This window comes from Fukomys damarensis, unplaced genomic scaffold, assembly GCF_012274545.1.
Source record: "Fukomys damarensis isolate Sample0158 unplaced genomic scaffold, DMR_v1.0_HiC HiC_scaffold_31, whole genome shotgun sequence".
NCBI classification, from domain to species: domain Eukaryota; kingdom Metazoa; phylum Chordata; class Mammalia; order Rodentia; family Bathyergidae; genus Fukomys; species Fukomys damarensis.
Genome location: NW_022900943.1, coordinates 13,534,014 through 13,555,448, shown reverse-complemented (window position 1 = coordinate 13,555,448; position 21,435 = coordinate 13,534,014). Strand labels below are relative to the sequence as shown.

At 40.2% G+C, this 21,435-nt stretch overlaps 1 protein-coding gene across 1 annotated transcript in view; it reads right to left on the bottom strand.

Annotated features, from left to right (window-relative positions):
- Glis3 (GLIS family zinc finger 3) overlaps positions 1–21,435 on the bottom strand; it is a 603,766-nt gene that overhangs the window by 285,117 nt on the left and 297,214 nt on the right. The window contains exons 7-8 of the mRNA XM_033757696.1: positions 7,602–7,809; positions 3–575 (exon numbers count right to left, since the gene is read on the bottom strand). Of these exons, the coding sequence (XP_033613587.1) occupies positions 3–575; positions 7,602–7,809 (781 nt within the window). The remainder of the gene's footprint in view (positions 1–2; positions 576–7,601; positions 7,810–21,435) is intronic.

Sequence of the window (21,435 nt, the reverse complement as noted above, 5' to 3'; positions counted from 1 at the left end):
GCTCGTACTCCAGCGCACTGTCCTCGCCGTAGGCCGGCAGCGCCAGTCCCCCGGGGGCCACCAGCACGCCCTTTTGCCCGCTGGGCACCGCGCAGGGCTGGGGGATGCAGCTGCCACGCACACCCAGGAAATGCCCGTACACCTCTGGCTGGGGGGACATGTTGGCCGGCGAAGCCCTCGACCCATTGATATAGGCGACCAAAGATGTGGGCGAGGTGCGGATGATGGTATTGAAGTCTATCCCGATGCCATCGGACAGTGGGGACAAGGACAATGCTCTCTTCTTGGAGCGGGCTGAATGCGACCTGGCGGACGAATGCCGGGGACTAGGGTAGGTAGAAGAGTGGCTGTTTTCCATGCCAAAAAGGTAGGGTGGCAATGTATTGGAGACACTATTGCTGGACATGGGTGTTCCTGGAGGAAGGCCAAGGAGGTCCCCTAGATCCACGCCATTCTGAGAGCCGTGGTTGGAAGAAAGCAAAGGAAGGGCCTTGTAGCCCTGAGACCACTCTTGTTTCACGCTCAAGGCCGACTGACTCTCTGTCAAGCTCAGAGACTCCCGGGAAATAAGGGACCTGGAAGAACAGCCAGAAGGGAAGAAAGAAAGATGACATTTTGGCATGCACTGTTTAAACGCTAGAAGAAAGGACCCTGCACTGATAACACTTTAAGTATTTCTCCTAATTACATTCTCGGCTAAACACACATTCTTGGGCTAAAACACAATACAAGGCTTTTAGTTCCAGATAAATACATTTTACCAAGAAGAACAATAGAAGCTAATACTTACTAAAATATTAAAACAAAATATTTATTGTTCTAAATGTTGTTAGCATTTAAATAATAATAAATAGCCCTTGCTCTAGTTTTAAATATCTTTTTTATACGTATGGGGAGAAAATAGAGACCTGGGGAAAAGTACTGACTCCTGTCGTTCCAAACCAAGTAAGAAAAATATTTGTTAAGCACCTCCTATGTGAAGCGTGCTATGACAGGGTGTGCAAATGTACAAGTGTGAACAGAGTCCTAGCCTTCAAGCACCATCTATCTTAGCATGTAACATATATGCCCATGCTTGCTTTGAAAACATAAATCCTGCAAGGCAAAGGACAGTCTTAATAGACTTAATAATTTCACAATTTTTCCATGAATATTAACAAATTCATATGATTTTTGAAGAGCAATTTATGTTGCCACTACTCAGTTATAACATCAAATTATCCCCAAATGGGGGGGAAAAAAGGACTTGGGGTATAGCTCAGTAGTACAGCTCATGCTTGGCATGCAAGAGGCCCTGAATTCAATACCCTCACAGTTTTTAAACAACATATAGCAATAACATACAAGAGAGTAACAAGCTGAAATCAAGTCATGTTTAAAATAATGTGTTGGGGCCATGTGAGGCTTAATCACACTTGCTGGTCTTGGGCTTTCAATGAGCTCTTTGAATGGGAGTAGCTTTGGGCTGACATCATTCACTTCACTGGTTCACTTTTGTAACAATTCCTCTCCTGACCCTACCCTTTACCACACATGCTTTACGGGTCACAATATATCGCCTGCGTAGCAAAATGGCTCATAATGTAGCTCTGACCCTTTTAACATTCATTTTGTTTTATTGTGACGTTGTTTCCTTAAAAAGAATTAAAGAGAAACGTTATGTCTCTTGGAAGGAAAATTTGTCACAAGGAGGCCAGATATACAGAATTCTTAATCATATAGAGTGGATAGCAAAAAAGCTTGGCTTATATGTACTTGCACTGGCTTTCTAAAGACACTTTCTTTGGCAAAAAATTAATCACAACAAAATGTTATATAGAATGTGTCTTCCAAAAATGAAGGCATTTACTATATCCAGCTGTTAATCATCAATCTACTGCAAGGAAACTGAGGAAAAACACAAGCATTTTCATCTCTTGTTCCTCTTACTCCATTTTATGAAATGGAAGTGAGGAACAGCATATTAGCAAGAAAACATCTCAGCACTGAAATGCACAGTTTAAGGTGACAAGGCTGTGACTGACACAATGTTACCACTGGGTGACGTAATGTTTACCACTAAGAAACACAGCAGGAATTTATGTCCAGTTATCCTTGACATAGATTTTTTTTCTCGGTCCACATCCTTACACTTGGTCTGAAGTCCTTTACAATCCCAAAGTGGTTTGTAAACCATCTGTTATTTTTTTTTTCATTCCCTGTGGACACTTTTCAATTATTTTCTTAGCACACTCAGAGCACGTGCTCTTCCTGCACTGTTCAGCAGAAGGCTCCTGGTGATTGGATGTCAAGGGCCTTTTTGTCCCTTCCTCAGTGAGATTTAGGAACTGTTTTCAGACCCAAGCTAAATCAACAACTGTGTTCTATAAGAAGCAGGGAAAACTGACTTTGCTTTACATCTTGAGGTTGAGAAGGTTTACAGAACATAAAGACACAGAGCTTTACCAGAGGTGTGTCACTGACTGACATTCTTATGGGGTACATTTACCTATCAATGTCAGTTTAGAACCTAGTAGACTTTTAAGCAGTGACTAACAGACAAAATATTTTATCTACTCATGTAAACTTGGCCCAAGAAATTGTATGATTTGCTCTCTGGCCAGCCTACAGTGAGACATATTCGTTGCTCCATTGTTGAGAGATGACTCTCATTTCTCTCAAATTACAGCTAACTATAGCTTCATTTAAATCTGAGTGTAACTCCGTGCAGGTACATTGCTTTAGTCCTTGGACATCTCAGTTTTTCTAAGACTGCTATCATCTATTTTTCAAAAAGTAAATTCCATACTCTGTCAATTAAAGCAATGCTATCAACAGAGCTCTGCTCCCCTCCTCTTCCTCTCCTCCCTCTTGACCTTTTTTCTATCTCAAACACCTAATAATACTCCCCACAAATGGCCTTTTCCAAGAAGCAGCCAGTCTCCTTCCTATGCAGTTACTCAAACCTTTTAATCTTTCAAAGTTCTACTGATTGAAACCTCTCCCCAATAAACCAACTCTCAGTAAGAATAGTCTTTCCAAAAAAGTTATATAGTGTCTGCTTCACACCTTGAAGTAGCTGTGGTATCTTCTTCAATAAAATTCAAAGCTTTTCAACAGAAAGGATGGTTTTTATGTCCCCAGTAGCTACCACAGTGTTAAATACGTGCTAAATCCTCAAAAATATTTTCTGATTTAAGAAAGTGAATAACCATCATAATGACACTCATTATTTACAGCTTACAAAGCATTTTCCCTATATATTATTCGATACAACATGTGAGTTAAGTCTTTTAACAACTTCTGTTGTACAAAGAATAAAACTAAGGTTCTGTGAAATTCCTCCCAGCGGCACCCAAAAGAGGGCAGAGTGTGGAAGTAGTCCTTTGGGAAGTACAAAAGAAGCTGTGCTTCATAGCCACAGACCTCACTTTCACATACATTCTCTGCGGTCATCCTCACATGTGGTCCATAATACTCTGTTAGAATGGAAGACTTGGTAAGACAGGCTTAAAGTCACACACACTATGGTCAGAACACCAATTTTCTGTTCTCTCTGCAACGATATGTTGAATGAGTATGAAGGATGCTAAAGAGCCTCGCCTGTAACTCCCACTGCTACACATACCAGGACTGTGGGAAAGAAAGTGACAAAAGAGCCCAGAAAACCATACCACCATAATGAAGGAATCTCTATTTCCATATGTTCATTTGATCCTAAGGATATTACTCCTGATGACTGCTTTACTTGGAACTGTATGTGAAAGGAAAGAAGATATATCTCAAACAAAATAAAACCAATGTGAAAAACAGTTAGAAACCATCAGCAAAAAAGATCAGAGTGGCTGGTGTAGGAAGAGCTGAGAAACTCTTGTAGCGCCATAAGAGGTTATGATCATCAGGTTGAATTATTTGGTGTACTGCCAAGCTTCAAAGAAATTCTAACTTAAAAATCATGTGATCCTCATACTGATGTGTGTGCATTTCATATATTCATACAAAGATCATGGAACAGAAGACCAATTCCACTCCGTGTGTAAGTCCTTATCTATGTTCCTCGGTAAATCTCCCAAAAGAGGGGGTATTGCCTCTGAACACAGAATGGCACAAAATGTAAGAACTTATAAAAAGGCCACAGTCATTCTCAGCCCCACTGACCTCCTCTGAGCTTTGTGGATGTACAACAAACAAAAAGATAATTACCTCCAAGAATTTCTGGTTTAGAAGATTTAAAAAATGTGGTGCCTTTTTGGATCTAGGATGACATTTTTACATCACAGGTAAACTTTGTGACTAACAGCCTAAGTGACACTAGACAAATCATCTAGACTTTCTGTGTCTTGGGACCATCATGTCTTCAAACAGGACAAAACCTTCAGTTTGTATAAGTATTCCATCATAAAACAGAATCGCAATGCCCATGGAAACACTAGAAAAGCTTTTTAGAAATCCAGGCAAGTAGCATACCATCTCTTCTCCCCAACATTTACTAGATTATGATCTGAAGTGATTGCACAAAGTTACTGTATCAGTACCTCAGCCTTGTCATTTTAGGAAAAATACCTAAGACGGCCTCTGTAGTACAAAGTTTTAGAGATACCTAAACTGAGACTCAGGCTGCTGGATCTTCAAGACAATAGATACAGTATACACTTATCATTAAGGTCAGCTAGTCAAAATTGGCTAGAAATTCATTAAAGAAAATACACAGCATAAAACTGAATCCAACAAAGGTAAGGAAGAAGCACTGTTTTCAAAATGAGCATCCAAAGAGATAAATATGCTCAAATGAATTCAAAAGAAAAAATGCAGCCAATAAATTCATGAAAACTATTTAAAAATAATTTTTAAAGTGCATATTAATATCAAATAAAATTTTATACCTCAAATTTTCTAAACTTATTAAAATAATAATACCTTAATTCAATATAGTCTGGAATGATAAGCAATCTCTTGAACTACCGGTGAATCTATAAATGAGTAGGTCTTTTCAGCAGTGCAATCTAAGAAAAAACATGAGGGCATCAAAACTGTACATTTCTGCCAGACATAGTGATGTGTGCCTCTAATAGCACCTACTTGGGAGGCTAAGGCAGAAGATCACAAGCTGAGGCCAGCATGGGAAGTTTAGCAATATAAACACACTTACATAAATAGGGCTGGGCATACAGCTCAGTGTTAAGAGCGCCCCAAACACCAACAAATAAAGAAAAAACAAAACAAAAAAAAACACTACATTTCCTTTAACTCAGCAAATTTGACCTCTAAGAATTTATTTCTACTAGCCAGAAATGTGCAATGAAAGATTTAAAGGGTCAATTCAATAAAGTATTATTTATGATACTAAGAGGAAAGAACAAAATGCTCAGTAATAAAAGACTAGTAAGAATTATACTTTTATTTATATACTATCTTTATAAGATGGAACTTAGGGCAGGAAGAAACCATTATATGAGGCTGATGAAGACTTTTATTACAAAAGAGTGTATAATCTATAAACTGAAAACCATAAAATAAAACCCATTCGTAACAGGTCAATTCAGTGGAAAATAAATGCTTATTAGATAGGTGTTTGCATATAGCTAGACAGATGTTCATCAATTCCATCTATGGTTGGAAGACTACCTTTTACTACCTAGTATCTTTCTGTATTTTCTGCAATAAATAAGAATTGCATAGGTAATTTTAAAAAATAACAATGTAAGTTTTCAGACTGAACCATTCATACCCTCTCCTGCTGTATCTACCCCCAGCAGGCCCCCAAAGGATTAAACTCCAAGCTGGTTCTTTCACTATTGTCTCTATCTCTAGTCCATAAAATGCCTTCAAGGTGGACTGCTGCCTCTCCTCTGAAGGAACTAGCAAACCATTTTAAAGTTCACAAAGTGCAACCTTTCCAAATTGCTGAAAGTAGGTTTCATCCTTCACCAAGCTGCTTCTCAACTCCTGTTTCTTTGCTTATCTTGAAGAAAAAAAAAAAAATTCCCCATAGAAGGGCTCACAGAATACTTAGTCAAAAACACCTGTCAGTGGATTTTTAAGGTATTGTCTTTTAATGATATAAAATTATGCTAAGGAATCAAATATGCCAGAAAACATGGAGATAATGACCCCTCTCTGGCCGACCCTAGAAAGGGACTGCATAAGGTACATGGCTTAAGCAGTCTATGCTATGCCTACCATCAGTTTCTCCATTAATTATGACTCTGCCTTCAAGGCATGGGCTGGACTTGCCACAGACAGGAAACTGAAGGCTTCCCAGTGACACCCACCCATGAGCACAGTTAATTTTACATGCAGCACTCTGCAAGTCTGAGGAGTCCCTCAAGGCATAATCATCAATGGGAAAATGACAGCAGCTTTCCCATCACAAAAAGTCTCAGCTGAAAAACAAGTTTCCATCTCATGGAACAGCTGGCATAAATAAATGATCCAGAAGTCTGATTTCAGAGTCTTAAATGGTGGCTAGGAGGATCATGCAGGAAGACAAGAAAGGAGGAGAGGGGCAGGAGGAAAAGAAGGGAGAAGAAACAGGGTCTTAGAATCACAAGGAGCTTTAGTAGGTTACAGCCTTCAAGAGGAAGCAGAGACCCAGAGACTAAACACCTGTGCAAGATCATAGCTACAGCAGTACCAGGACTGGGACACAACAAATTTATATTGTTTTTTTCCCAAACAGTAACTCCTGGAAGATGAAATAATTTAAGTTCTCAGAGAACTAGACCTTAAATACTGTGCAGTACTTTGGAGGGTTTTATCCTCCCTCCACATCAACCTTGAGAGAGAGAAAAATTTATCTGAGGGAGTGATTTCTCTTCCCTATTCAGTTCTTCCCAATGGGGCTGGATACACAGCATTTACTCTACCTACTTATTCTGCCACCTAATCAGACACAGTGTTGAAATGTTATGTAACTCAGACGTGAAAATATGTCTTCCCAGACATATCATAAAGTCTTAAAATTCATGATTTCTACCTTTATTCTTGCTACTAACCCTAACCTTAAGGCTATAAAATTGTGCTAAGGAATCAAATATGCCGGAAAACACAGAAAGAAAAACCCTTCTATGGCCAGCTCATACAAAGGACCACTTACGGGATATGGCTCAGGTACCCTATAATGAGCACCAGATTATGCAAGATAGGTGGCACATAATACATATTCTAGTAAACAGGTAGATGGACAGATGGGTGGATTTGCAAAAGAGCTTGAAAGCAGCCTAGAGACTCTGCAGCGTGTATACTGAAGACCTAGCAGGTAAGACAGGTAAGTGCTGGGCTCTGACATGACCTGCTTCAGCAGGAACTGACAAATTTACACCCTGGGCTTCAGTCACTCAGCCCAGAATCTCAAACTGGGCATTTATTATCACTCACAGCACAAGACAGCAGCTATTAAACCATTCTTCCCAATAAAGAGGGCGTGATAGCACACACACATATATAGCTTTTAGATACGCTGCCCTACAAAGCTCAAATTGGAAAAGCTGCTTGATGGGGGCCGGGGGGGAATGTGTGTATGTGTACATGAGAGTGTGTGTGCCTGTTCAGGAAGAAAAAGGAAAACACTCATGGGGTGTGATTATACCATAAAGAAGGGGGAAAAAAAAGTAACTTGAGACCTGGTATCTGAAGGAGGTATATTCAGGTTGGCTGCATTCATTGCCCTCTGTAAGCTAGGACTGATCTGGTTGCATGCTGTAGAGACCTGGCTTGCTGGAGGTGAAATGGGTCCCAGTCGCTGAACCATCATGGGACTGCTGGTGACCACTAGATTGTTGCAGCTGCCTTTTCCAATGGACTTGCACTGAGACCCAAAGCCAAGAGCCCCTAAAAACAAATGAATCAGGTTAGCTTTCATGCCCCTTACATCAGAAATCAGTAAATACACATATGTGCACACATATCAGGACCCATCTTTAGAGACAGACCTTGCATCTTCTTTCTTTTTTTAGTATTGATAATACCAAAGAGCTTTCCCTAATTCCAGTGAAAAAGCCATACTGCTACAATAGAAATTCTTCCATAATCACCGTTCATACAAAATGGGTTAAACTGCTCTCCTTCTATATGAGAATTACATTGAGAGTCATATAATAGCCTTATAGATATGGTTAAGGTGATAAGTAGATAGAATTACCTGTATCTAACCAAGTGTTTTTTTTCCTAAAATAGCTAATATCTTGAATCATCCAGCAAGGAAAGTTGACACTGCTGAAAAAACCTGTTTAACTGGTTTACTTCATTCCAAATCTGGACTTCCAAAAAAGCCTCTTTAAAAGGCTGTGTCTTTCCAAACTTCATTTTTTTAATCTTTATCCGAAAACATTGGCATTGGAACTATACCTATTAAAAAAATCAAGATGAGAAAACCACAAAATGCTCTCTTGAAAAGCAACATAGTGACCAGATTTGACATCGAGTTTTCATTTTAATTAGTTAAAATCCTCCATTATAGAAAAATTCCGCCAAAGGGAAAAGAAAAAAAGAAGCCCACAGTAATCTGTGTCATTATGGAAAAGTAAAAAGAAAGAGGAAAAAAGAAAAAAAAATCACCATGATTTGTTTATAAAAAAATAATGGAATCATTCCAGACATTCTCTTTATGTGAATGTGCTTTTTCAAACAGTTTTTGCCACCTCTCTGGTTCAGCCTCACTAACTCTCTTCCCTCTTCTAACAAATAAAAATAAAAATGACCTCAATTTTTCACAAATTAGGCTCTGAAATTTTCTCACTCAATTTCCCATCTTCTTCATAATGCATCTGGGATCAAGACAGGTAGACAGTGTCATCTCTTTGGCCTCAAGGGGCATAATTTCCTTTCATTTTTCCCCAAAATTAAATCCATAGCTAAAAAGTGACTTTACAAGTCACGTTTTCTAACATTTTCTTCCAATAGCCCCTAAAACCAAGGGACAAACAAGACATTGGAGTAATCACGATGCGCTCATCAGGGCAGCCACATTTCAAAACTGCTGGCAGAATCAAATCATCGGGAGCTGGCAGGAGCCCTGCACTAGTCCACCTTTCCGGAAAATCCAAGTGGAACTAACTAACCCATGGTCACACAGAATTTAATGGCAGCAGATACATTAGGGTGCTTAAATTGGGGCTCTAGGATGCTTAGACACTTTCCAGGATCTTCAGTTCCAACAGGAATCTTTGATTCTATTTTTCAGATACACTAACCAGAACCTTGACTGCAGCCTGATCCATCATCTTGCGCTTTGAATGATTAGTTATAGATATTGTGTTTTCATAACTCATCAAACACTAGATTACTAGGCTTCATCTTGACACCAAGAATGGTGGGTAATGGTTTTGTAAAATGTATCATAAATGAAATAACTTTACAATCCTAAATCCCCTATGCATTTGCATTTCTAACTTCCTTTTTGCTTTGGAAATAGGCAAAACAATGGCTCAGAGCCTACTCCAGTGCATAAGATACCCGGATCGTCTCCACAGGTTCCGCTACCACTAGCTACTGGTATGAGACGCAACATCAGATGTCAAGTATCGTGCCGAACAGAATGTCATATATTTATACAAGGAATTCAATCATCTCATACCCATTTCCCATTTAATAACAATGCATTAACATCTATCCATCCCCTAAAACAAAGACAATAGCAGCTAAAACAGCACACTCAAGAATACTACTTGAAGACAAAGCAAGATTCAGTTCTTCAAGTCTAAAATGCCACACGCTGTAAGGAATACTCTGACTTTATGCACCAGTAAGAACATGAACAAATAGTTAGACTTGGCATGATGTCTAGTTTCTTCTGAGATACTGTGATTCTTTAAAATGTGTATCTTTGAATTGATAAATACCTATATGGTCACTGAAAATGTTCCTTTAACCTTTGTCTTGCTCATCCTCTTCACCCTGACTCACTGACCTAATGAGCATCTCTGTGTCTTTAAGGTCTCTATTCAAAGGTTTCCTGCTCAGAAGGCCTCCTTTCCCCGGTGCCCACTGGGTGGATTCCCCTGGTGCTCACAAATTCTTCCTTTCATTTCCACAACACAGCTACCTTGGCACATGGAAAATGACAAGGAATTTAACTGTTTGACTGCCTGGCACCTATTCATTTTTTATACTTTATTGGTCTTTAAAGGCAAAGCCCTTGTTTGAGACATCCCTGCATCCTTAAGCATTACCTCTGGGTCTGTTATACAATACACAATAAACACTGTCCAAGGAGGTTAAGAATGAATGAATGAAAATAAAACATAGTAAATATTAAATGCTGATCAACATGGAGGCCCTTCTGATTGTCTTTTAAAAACACAGTGCCATTAAAAAAAAAAATCTCCAACTATGTCAAATCACTGATGTCCCTCCAAAGTATGCTAACTAGGTTGTTAGGTTGGATGGAAGATAAAGCCAGTAGGAAGAGAATTTTGCACTGGTCAGGGCTGCCCATATAATCCTTCACTTGGGATTAATATAATTACCTTATTTGCTTGTTCTGTAATACTAAAATATTAATTTTCCCTGATATATACATCCTTTTTTAAATTTACCTACTTCCTATTCTATAATAAACATTAGTCTTTCTATCCCCAATGTCTTCATCACTTTTTACTCTACCACTTGCTACTTCCAAATTCACCAGCCCACTTCAACATCTTCTAACCACAGAAGAGTGACAGCCTCTGACAGGTATCACAAATGAGAACCTCAAAGCATAAGGACGAATATTGAATTTCTTGGGAACATGTAATGTTTATGTGCAACTATGAGAACGATCTAGAAAATGGTATCATCTGTCTCACAAGTCGTTTCAAACAACTGTTTGACCAAGAGCCATTGTGCGCAATACAACCATCTGATTCTTAATTTTTTCGTAACACCACACATAACGAACACCTCCAGGCTGCTGAGAAGAATGAGGCAGTGCTTTGGAGTGCTGACTTTGGAGACCGCCTGCCTGCCATAGGCTAGCTGCGTGACAGGCAAATTACTGGAATTTGTGTGCCTTATCTCTCTGTCTATTACCTGTGAAACAGGAAGAAAAACATCACGCCTCATAAGGCTGCTATGCAACTGGTAATAACGACAAATATAATGGACTCAGCATACTGACTAGCACACAGTAGGTATTCAGTAGTGGTCACCCATTACTGCTATGTTATTGTTTTCATGCTTGCCTTTACTTTTTGTTCCATTCTTTTCTTTAAAAAAACAGTTCTTTATAATTCCTTGCACAATACAAGATAGTAAATGATGCTGTTTAATTCTCTGCCCATTTCCAATGTTCTTTCTGCTTTAAGCCTGGAGCCAATTTTTAAAACCAGGTGTTATCACAGATAGAAGAAAAGTTTGCAACTGGCCAAGTTTGAATGTTCCTTGGCTTGTCACTCTCTACAAACAAACCATACAACTTTCCTGACTACCAGATGTGCCAACTTCTTTTGCACTGGTTTTCATTTTGAAATATCGCTTATTTTTAGAGACAACATGATGTGTTTTAAAAATGTGTTTACTGCTCAAATAAGGATCTGAGAGGATGGCATTTTGAGGACCACATACTTTCTAGCCAAAATCACTGCATGCTAGTGGGGAGTCCAAACGTTTGAGAGGTTGTCTTAGTAGGGGGCATATTTTAAATTAATGCCTTCATTAGTTAAAGGGCTTCTCTGGAAATCAAGTAGTTGACTATGTTGAAGTTATCACTGATGAGGCTATATCTTTGCTAAGTAAGGCCATCCGTTGTCCTAGATAGGAGGGACAACAAATGAAACACATATGAAGAAAGAGGGTTGAAGTAATCAAGCCGTTGTGGCTGTTGTTGCTCTTTCAGGGAAACTCATCAATTGGTCAGCCCCAAGCCAAGCAGCCTGCAGAGACAGTGGGGAGAGGTGAGGCGGACACACTCTCTCCCAGAGCCCACCGCCTGGTCACGAAGACACACAGCAAATCCATCGTGAGCCTGGTCCTAGGGGGAGTCACATAAAACAGCTTTTCATAGGTCCAAAGAATGACTGGGAAGGAGACATTTCTATAGAGCTCACACTAATACATACACAGAGCATTGTGAAAACAGAAATATACAGGTCAGTGTTTGAGCCCCACCTCCCCCCTCACTGGCTGTATGAGGCGGGGCAAGGTCCTTAGGGTGTCTGTGCACCAGTGTCCTGTGCTAAAATAGGGACAATAACAGCAACCAACTCACAGGGCTGTTCTGAGACATAGGAGTTAGCATATACGAACATATGTCTCACCATCTCTATGTATCAGAGGGTTTTTTTTATCATCTAAGAACATTTTAAAACATTTAAAAACCTATAGAAAAGTTGCAAGAACAGCAAAATGAACTCCAGCTTCACCTAATGGTTTATGTATCCATCTATCTCTCTATATATAACCTTACTATTTAATTGTTAGTAATTTTTAAAACCATTTAAGAAGTCACAGATTTTATGTCTTTTCTCCCTAAATATATAATCATAAAACAATCCTCTAATTCAAGACACTTAGCATTGGTATAATATGTAATGCACTACCTGCATTCAAATGTTAGCAAGAATTCATTTGGGGTCAAGCAAAAACAAAGACTTTGAGACACATACGAAATGGTCTTCAGGAATGGATCAGTATGGAAACAAAGCTTTTGTAAATGAGGGATGGGAAAAAAGGGAGAACCATGATATATCGTGGGGGCCAAGGATTTAGCTCTGTGATGCCATGCCTACCTCACAAGCACAAGGTCCCGAGATCGACCCCTGGTACCATCAAAAAAAAAAAAAGCATACATTATGTACAGATACAAATTCCTTATGATGAATGTTATCACTTTGTATATCTAAAATGTACCAAGAAGTGTTGCGCTCCAAAACAAAGAATGGATCAGAAAATCACTGGACACTAGGGCACTGAAGACAGCTGGAGAAGTGCAAAGACAGGAGGAAGAAAAGAAGTGAGAGGCTAACAGAGGTTAAGAGCTATGGGTGTGAATCCTACTCCACTACCCCCTGGCTGTGTGACCTTGGGTCCTGACCTCTAAAGTGGAGTTAATACTAGCCATTACCTCATTTGGTTGTTTAGAGGATTGAAAGAGCTAATGTAAGCAATGTATCTTAGATCCTGGCACTTAATAAGTCTGTATTAGTCAGTACTCCCATCACTGAGACACAATACCTGACACCCAAAGCAAAAAGGAGAAGTCTAACTTGGCCCACGGCTTCAGGGGCCTCAGTGCATCGCACTCAGCTGGCTCCAAGGCAAGAAGAAACTCCACAGCAGGAGGGTGTGGCAAAGCCAACCTATTAGCTCAGAGTGGCCAGGAAATAGAACAGGCAAACAGTGTCAGAGACAAACAGCCCAGGGACCATGTAGTGTACCAAGGCCACACCTCCATGTTCCCTCACTCGCACCCAGGAGCCTGCACCACTAATCTCCTCAGTGTCTCCTGATTCAGTCAAGTTGATTCATCATGATTAAGGGTAACAAAGTGCACTGTAATTTTATTAAAGAACCTGTCTCTGCTACCTTTTCAATTGTGTATTGTTTGTTTTCTCCTGAGTGCACAGGGACTGCAAACTAATGCTTCAATGCCCAAGACCTACACACACACACACTCACTCACACATACACACAGGTCCTCCCTTGGATGGTAGGACAGGCTTAAACCACTTTCTTTCCTCACCTCCATTTTACTTCTTTCAGCCGAATGCTTTAGCAAAGAGTCTGTTTATCTTACCTAAGGTGTAAATTACTAGCCAAATACCTTGAGTTTTTAACAGCAAAAAAAAAAAAATTAGAATGTCAAAACTTCCCAGTACTGAAAAAGAACTTGGCGGGAAAAAAAATAAGAGATATTTTTAAACCTCTTAGTTAACATTTTCTGGAGGGGTGGTGGTGGTGGTGGTGGTGGTGGTATTGGGAATTCAATTCAGGGCTTCCACATTGAACTATACCCCCAGGTCTCCATTTTTATTTTGAGACAGAGTCTCACTAATTGGCCCAGGTTTGCATCAAACCTGTGATTCTCCTGCCTCGGCCTACAGTAGCTAGGATTACAGCTCTGTGCCACTGTATTTGCCTCTCTCAGTAGACCATTTACCATGCAAACGTGTTTCACGTCAACCTGGACTTTTTTCCCAGCGAACACAAACTGAGGTAGAATTGAAAGCCAATCACATCATTTCTAAATGAAGCCTTTACAACTTTTAGGCAGAACTTTTCCATTGTTTCTAGTTCTGAGTATTATAGTACCCCCAAACTGGCAAGAATTCCTTTAATAAATCTAAATAAATGCCTAATACAAATAGAAGCCTCATATGCCCTTCAAAAGAAAAAAATAATTCAAATGCTACTAGAAATTACTGTTGTTTGGCTTGGGAAAGGATGTCTGGCCAGTACAGCCAGATAATGTATATAATTCTGGACACTGAGCAGGTTAATTTTATAACCCAGACTCTTCAACTCTAGAGAAAAGGTAATACAGATATTCCTCATTTAATGACTTACCTTAACAACTGTTCTGACTTGCAACCCATCTTTTTTTGTGTGTACAGTTCAGTACATTTTGTTTACAGAGCCCCAGTGTCTTTCTTACTCAATATACCTTATTTAGTACCACAATTTTTGCCGATTGTACAGTACTATAGTTTTATATTCTATTATACACTACAGTACTGCATGAGAAGTTAGGCAGATAGAAGCAGCCATCAAGTTGGGAATGTCCTCTATCCATTTCTTTGTTCTCTGTTCAATATTATAATGTATGTACTACATACAATTCCTTATTTAGCAACCAATTCATTTAACGACCTAGTGGAAGGAACCTTAACTTGGTTGTTAAACAAGGAATCTCTGAATTCCACATTCTAGGGGGTCACTTCAAGGATTAGCAAGAACACACACAAGCACAAGCTTTCCACTGAGCAGGCACAGTTCTTGTTATTGTTATTATCCTCCTTACATCACAGAACAATCTTCTGAGTACTGCAAACTGAGCCTTAAGATTAACTGATTTATGTATGCAAAGTCATGGGAATGCCTCTTCCTACTTCCTTATTTCTAAGAAATGTATCTCAGTACACACCTAACCTTTCTCTGCCAAATTAGGAAGAATGAGGGGATGCGTGTCTCAGAAGCTTCTTCTTAGAACTATTCTTATTCACAGAGGGACAGAGTTCTCCACACAGTTTAAGCCTTGTCCTGACAAGTTGTCCTCCAGGGGGTAGGTGAAGTGGCCTAATTTTAGGGTCCAGTTTGCAGGCCCATTGGGCTGTCAAGAAAAACTATGCCCTACCAACCTATCCTGCATCAGGAAAAAGGGATACCCTCATAAGGAAGAAATGTACACTATATATATTGTGAGCCCCTTCAGAGATGCCAAGTTATATTTGTAACCAGAGCATATATATTTTATCTCTAAAGTGTATTACCTTAGCAGATATCAAAGCATTGTCCAGGATGTACTAGTTACCTTTTATTTGGGATTACCTATGATGGCATTTTAAAATTCTAAGTACATTTTTGTGTGTGAACAACTTTAAAAATCAAAAAATGCAGAAGTGTATAAAATAAAAGCTCATATTCTCCCTGCAGTATCAATCCCTTAAGATACTCAATTTGAACATCCCAATGTGTATCCTTCCTCATGTTCCTCTAAGCTCATACAAACATGAATATGTATAATTCCAAAAGCACTGTGAGTTAAGCACATATTACCCCCTCTATTCTTAAGAGAAACCATCTGAATATAGAACACCTATTTTAACAAAGAATAACGCCTCTTATCTAATACTGAAATAACACATCTAACTTCAGAGCATACATAAAAGGTAGGTATGTAGGTGGGTTTGGGTTAGAGCCTAGGAATTGCTTGCCTTTTTTTTTAGGCAGGGTCTTACTGTATAGCTCAGGTTGGCTTCAAGCTGACTATGTAGCGCAGTCTGGCCTTGAACCTGCAATCCTGACATGCCAGGATTACAAGTGTGCACAATCCTGCCTGGCTGCACTATTTTGTTTTGTTGTAGTACTGAGGATTGAACCTAAGTGCTCAACAGTAAGCAGGTACACAATCTGGAGCAAGGCTAAGCTAAGATGTTTTTCCTCTCTCAAATGGGGTAAGCATCAGACACATTGAAAGAACTTTGAAAAGCATATACTTTTCACCAAACAGAGGAACAAACAAGATAGGCTTCTCCTCCAGCCCCATGCAAAAACTGGTTAAAAAGGCTACTGGGTAACTCATCTTAGCTTCATTCATCCTCCTCCCTAGAACTAGAAATAATAAACTCCTACATACCAAATACATTAGATTTTTTATGCAGTGTTTTGTCAAATTTGTGATGTTCCACAGCTGAGATACAGCAGTGAAAATGTAATGAATACATGTGATTGTACAGTGTGCCCCTGTGCAATACAGTAAGGCATGGTTAGATGGCTAGAATACAAAAGGATGAGAATCCAAATGCCATCATTCCTCCCATATTGAATTTATCAAATGTTACAAATGCTCAAAACTTCACAAAAACTATGGGGAGATATGGAATGCTAGATGCAAGATCTTGCTTCTGTGGAACTTTACAGTTTCCTAAGCAGTAAGACAGACTCACTTAGGAACAATAAGGTAACAAGACTGGATAGTACTACATTAATCATGAAGCTAAATCATACAGACCGGAGTTCAAAGAAGGAGGATGATCACTATGTAACAGATAATTCAATGAAAAACAATATTAACCACAAAGCTATCTCCCAAAGTTCTTCAGGATGTCCAAAGGTTTTTAAGTGATAAACAAGGAAAGTTCATGGAGATGTCAATGGTCAAACAACTTGGAAAAACTCGAAAAGTTAAACACATCTTTTTATTACAGGTTTTTAGAGCCTTTAAAAACTACAAGTGCACCTGATAAATCTTTCAAAGGGACAAATAATATGCAAACACTTTGGGGGAGTTTTTTTTCCCCTTAGGACTCACCTAAAACTGGCATTCCAGTGAACATATTTTAGAAACCAGTAAGCTCAGACATGAATACCAACATGAATTAAAAGTGTACAGCCAGGTGGTGACATGGTAGGAAAGGCACACTGTCCTGGGGAGGGAAGAGGAGGCAGCACTGGCTGCAGAAGCCAGATCCAACCAAGAGAAAGTGATGTTCAGAGCTCAGAGACTTGGCTCAGGTAGGCTAGAGGCCTCGTGCTACAGTTTGGGTCTGGAATGTCCCCTAAAGGTCCACTTGTTAGAGGCCTGGTCTCCAGCCTGGTGCTACTGGGAGATGGGGAAATATTAAGAGGGGGCCAGTGTGAGGGTTTAGGTCACTGAAGCTGTGCACTCAACAAGGATGTAGGAACTGAGTGTCTCTCTCTCTCTCTCTCTCTCTCTCTTCTCTTCTTTCCCAGCCCTCTTGTCCCTTCTTCCTCTTTTTCCTTCTCTTCCCCCCTCCCGTGTACATGTGTGTGCACATGTGTGTGTGTATTTGAGTGTGGCAACAGAGACTGAACCCAAGGTGTTCTCACACTGAGCTATATCCCCAGTCCTTTTAACACATTTTATTTTGAGACAGTGCCTTGCTCAGTCACTAAGTTGCCCAGATTCCCACAAACTTGTGATCCTCCTGTCTCGGGCTTCCAGAATGCTGGGTTTGTAGGCATGTTCCACTGTGCCTAGCAACGTGCCTCCCTTCTTCCCTGTCTTTAAGTCAATGGCTTTGCTCCACCATGTGCTCTCTGTTCTTCCCTGCTAAGGCCAAAAGCCTCAGGGCCCACCAACAGCAGACAGCACCTTCCGAGGTCATGGGCCTCTTTATATAAAGTATGATCAAAAACAAGGTTAATGTCTAAAAATGCAATGAAATGCAGTAAAAGACATAGTGCCATTACTCCCCTGAGAATATTACCCCCCTCACTTTGAACACACATCATTCTCACCACCTTCTGAACTAGCGTTGTAAGCTCTCTTTCATGAGTGTCTTTAGTTATGTTGTTGTGGCTGGTTCGATATCCTGAAGCAATTCAAAATGTTTGCCTTCATGGTTGTTTTGACTTTGAGGGAAGGGCCAGAAGTCACATGGTACCAGATCTGGTGAATAAGGTGGATGAGGACACACTAAGGTGTATTTATGAGCTTGACTTCCCACTGGATGGTACTCAGCAGCAGCACTCACAACAGTTTGGGTCAACCTTGTAAAGGCACTCATGAAAGAGGACTTTCAGAACTTCCTCAGAAAGTGTTAATAACAGTTAAATAAATTAGTTAGAAGCAAAGGGCCATATTGGGAGGGGGACTAATGGCAATGTGTTTTTTACTATAGTAAATTTATTTAAACATTTACCATTTATCTTGATCGTCCTTTTTAAATTAGCCATCCCAGGTATTTTGTTACAGTAACAGAAAGCTAATACAACCTGATTTAAAAGCTGGACATCGCTGGTCTTCCCCAGTGGCTACAAACCTAGCTGTATGCTAACATCAACAGGAATACTTTTCAAAAATGCAAAATTCCCAGGCTCTGATCCAAACTCATGAAACTGGATGATGCTAGTAACGGGTTAGCTGCTATACATCTAGAGCTCTGGTATAGGTGCTTATGCATTCCACTGAAAGCACAGTTCATCCAAGATTAATCTGGCGTAGGTGCATGGGAAGAGTAGGGTTGCCTATGAACTCTGGTAGACAAGCTGCAGGAGGCTCAGGGTGGGAAATGAGTAAAACTGAAGATTTTAAAATTGACTGATAAATATTTAGGAGATCAAGTTTAAAAGCGAGAGGCAGCACATAAAGTCTATCTTATGACTCACTCCCCTCCAAACTGAGCCAATAAGTAGATCAAATACAAATCCAGGGAGATTGCCATGAATCATGCATCCACCCACCATCTTGCTCTCAGGAGTTCAACTTGATTCTCCCATGTTTATCTCACAAGACTACAACTTTCACATCAACACTCTTCCAACCTTCACCAGCACTCAGGAATGTTTTTCACGAAGTACAGCATCACTGGCCTTACTCATTTCTTCTTATTCCTGAATTAAATGGAGTCCCACTTACACCCTAAGGGAATTCCTGGTAACAAGTTTTATTAAGAATACACAGCTTTGGGACCTGGGATGAGGCGCAGTGGTGCTGCACCTGCCTGGCTAGTGCAAGGTTCTGAGTTTGATCCCTGGTACTGGAGAAAAGAAAGAATACACAGCTTTAAGCTACCTCAGGAAGATGGAAAGATACAATATTCCCGGGATTTATATCCTACAGTCCCATCAGTCAGTTATTGTACATCAATTATCAACTAATTAGTAAAGAGTGCTTAGGCTGACCCTTCTGTTCTCTCTTGTAATGATTTGCCAAGTTAACTGAGAGCTGCTCTGCTCCACAGAGACTCTCAGCATAGCAAGAGCGTTAAATAAAATTCACCTACAATTAGCCCAGAAACCCAAAAAGAAAATGTAAGCACGTTTTACTGCTTTTCCCTCGACAAATTTTATAACAATCCCACGGGAAGGGAGCAGATATACTTGTTTAATACACAAACCTTACTCTGAAAAACTGAAATACCAATACGAGCACAACGGAGTCATTTATTGCTCATGGATCAGGTATTTGCTTAGTGCACACCTGCTCTGTGCTGTAGCACACACTACTGGGAGAGTGGTACGTAGATGAGCCGATAAGTCTTACTTCCAGTCTAACTCATAGTGCCTACCCAAGGTCTATCCAGCCGATTAATCTGTGGACATATGCGAAGGTACGTTTACCATACTTTAGAAAAAAAGGGTCACATGAACACAAGAAAGAATGAGAGGAAGGGAAGGGCAGAGCATATGTTAATGGGCGAAAACTGCCTCAGTTTCCCAAAGCCCTGACCAGATCCCTTTAGGGAGTGTGGGCATGCTGCTGTGCTGAACCCCAGGACTGGCCCTCAGTCAGAAGGGCCAACAAGGCCAAGAATGTCTGCACTAACACAGAAAACATTTGGGAACAAAGTGCTGAGTACAAAAAGAGCTCAAACAAGAAAAACCTTGAGATAAAACTGAGGAGGTTTGGTAGAAAAGGCGAGGCTTGAACTGAGCCATTTAATGGCTAGAGGAGGAGACGACAGGGTTAGCTGGCCGAGGTGAAGGGAGAGCAATGCGCTGAGAAAGTACCGTGGAGGCAGCTTGGACGAAGGGGCAGCCACGAAGATGCCAGAGCCCAGCTGTGCGGCCTGGGGCAAGTTCCTTAAACTCTCTGTGCCTCTGAAAATTTAAGGTTTAGAAAACGGGGTGATGATCGGTCCAACTTCCATAACGCTGTTTGGAGTACTAAACGCATCCGTGTACGTAAAGTGCTTAAAATAGTGTCCAGTACCCAGTAAGTACTCCCTAAGCCTTGGGCGTTCATAGTCTTACTGACGTGCTATGAGATCACACATAATCTCTGAGGCCAAACACTCCCAGCAGAGACACAAAAGGTTTCCAGGCATGAGTGTGAGGTGAGGAGAGACTACGGAGAGAACAGTCTAACTATGCTCAGCACATACGAAAGCAAAGCAAAGACTGAAGGCAGAAACCAAGCTAGGGAGATGCTGTTATGATCTCAGCACGAGGGGTAGGCAGACACAAGCCAAGCAAACAGGGCAACTCCAATTCATCTTTTTTTATTTTCTCATTTACTTGATTTTGTTACTATATATTTTTAATTCAAGCAGTTTTGAAACCATCTTGGGTTCACATGTACATATTACAGTTTGGCTTTTGGAGATTTCTTTTAATCCCCTGTCCTTTTCTCCTCTGATTCCCCAATCACTGATTTTTGTATTGTTTTATACTAGTTGTCTTAGCTTACATTATGGCTTATAATATTTATATTGATTGGGGTTATTAGGTTCCTTTACATGGTATATCTTTATACCCCTCATTTCCTTTTCCCTTTCCCCTTATCCTTCTCCTTTTTCCTTGTACCGCCTTCCTGATTTTGTGAAATCCATCCCGTTGTCCATTTCTACTCCAACTCATCTTAGTAAAAAGCAAATGTGAGGGTTGCTGACGTGCCTTTAAATTCCAAAATTTTCTTCCATAATACAAAGTCATAAATCAAGTACCTCCTAAGTTGCTGGTTCCCCTCAAGACCACCAAAAACAAAGGATTTAAGAGAAAAGCTGCCTATTGGAACAATGACTAAGACCCCTGTCAGATAGTGAATGCTCAACAAATATATGCCAGGAGAACCGATAAAGAATGTAGGGCAATTAATAAAGCAAAGGTAGCTTGATGTCACAAAAAAGGATGAGAAATTCCCTCCGAAGCATGTGAGTCACGATATGCAAGAATGACGAGATTTCTAGCAGACGTAAATCTTGCTGTGCCCTTTTCTCTGAATTATGGAACAGCTAGGAATATTGGTTTGCTCCTTCTCCATTAGTTTGCTCCCTCTTTTCCATGCTCCCTCCTCCTGCACACACACACACACACACACACACACACACACACACACTCACACTCACTCACTGA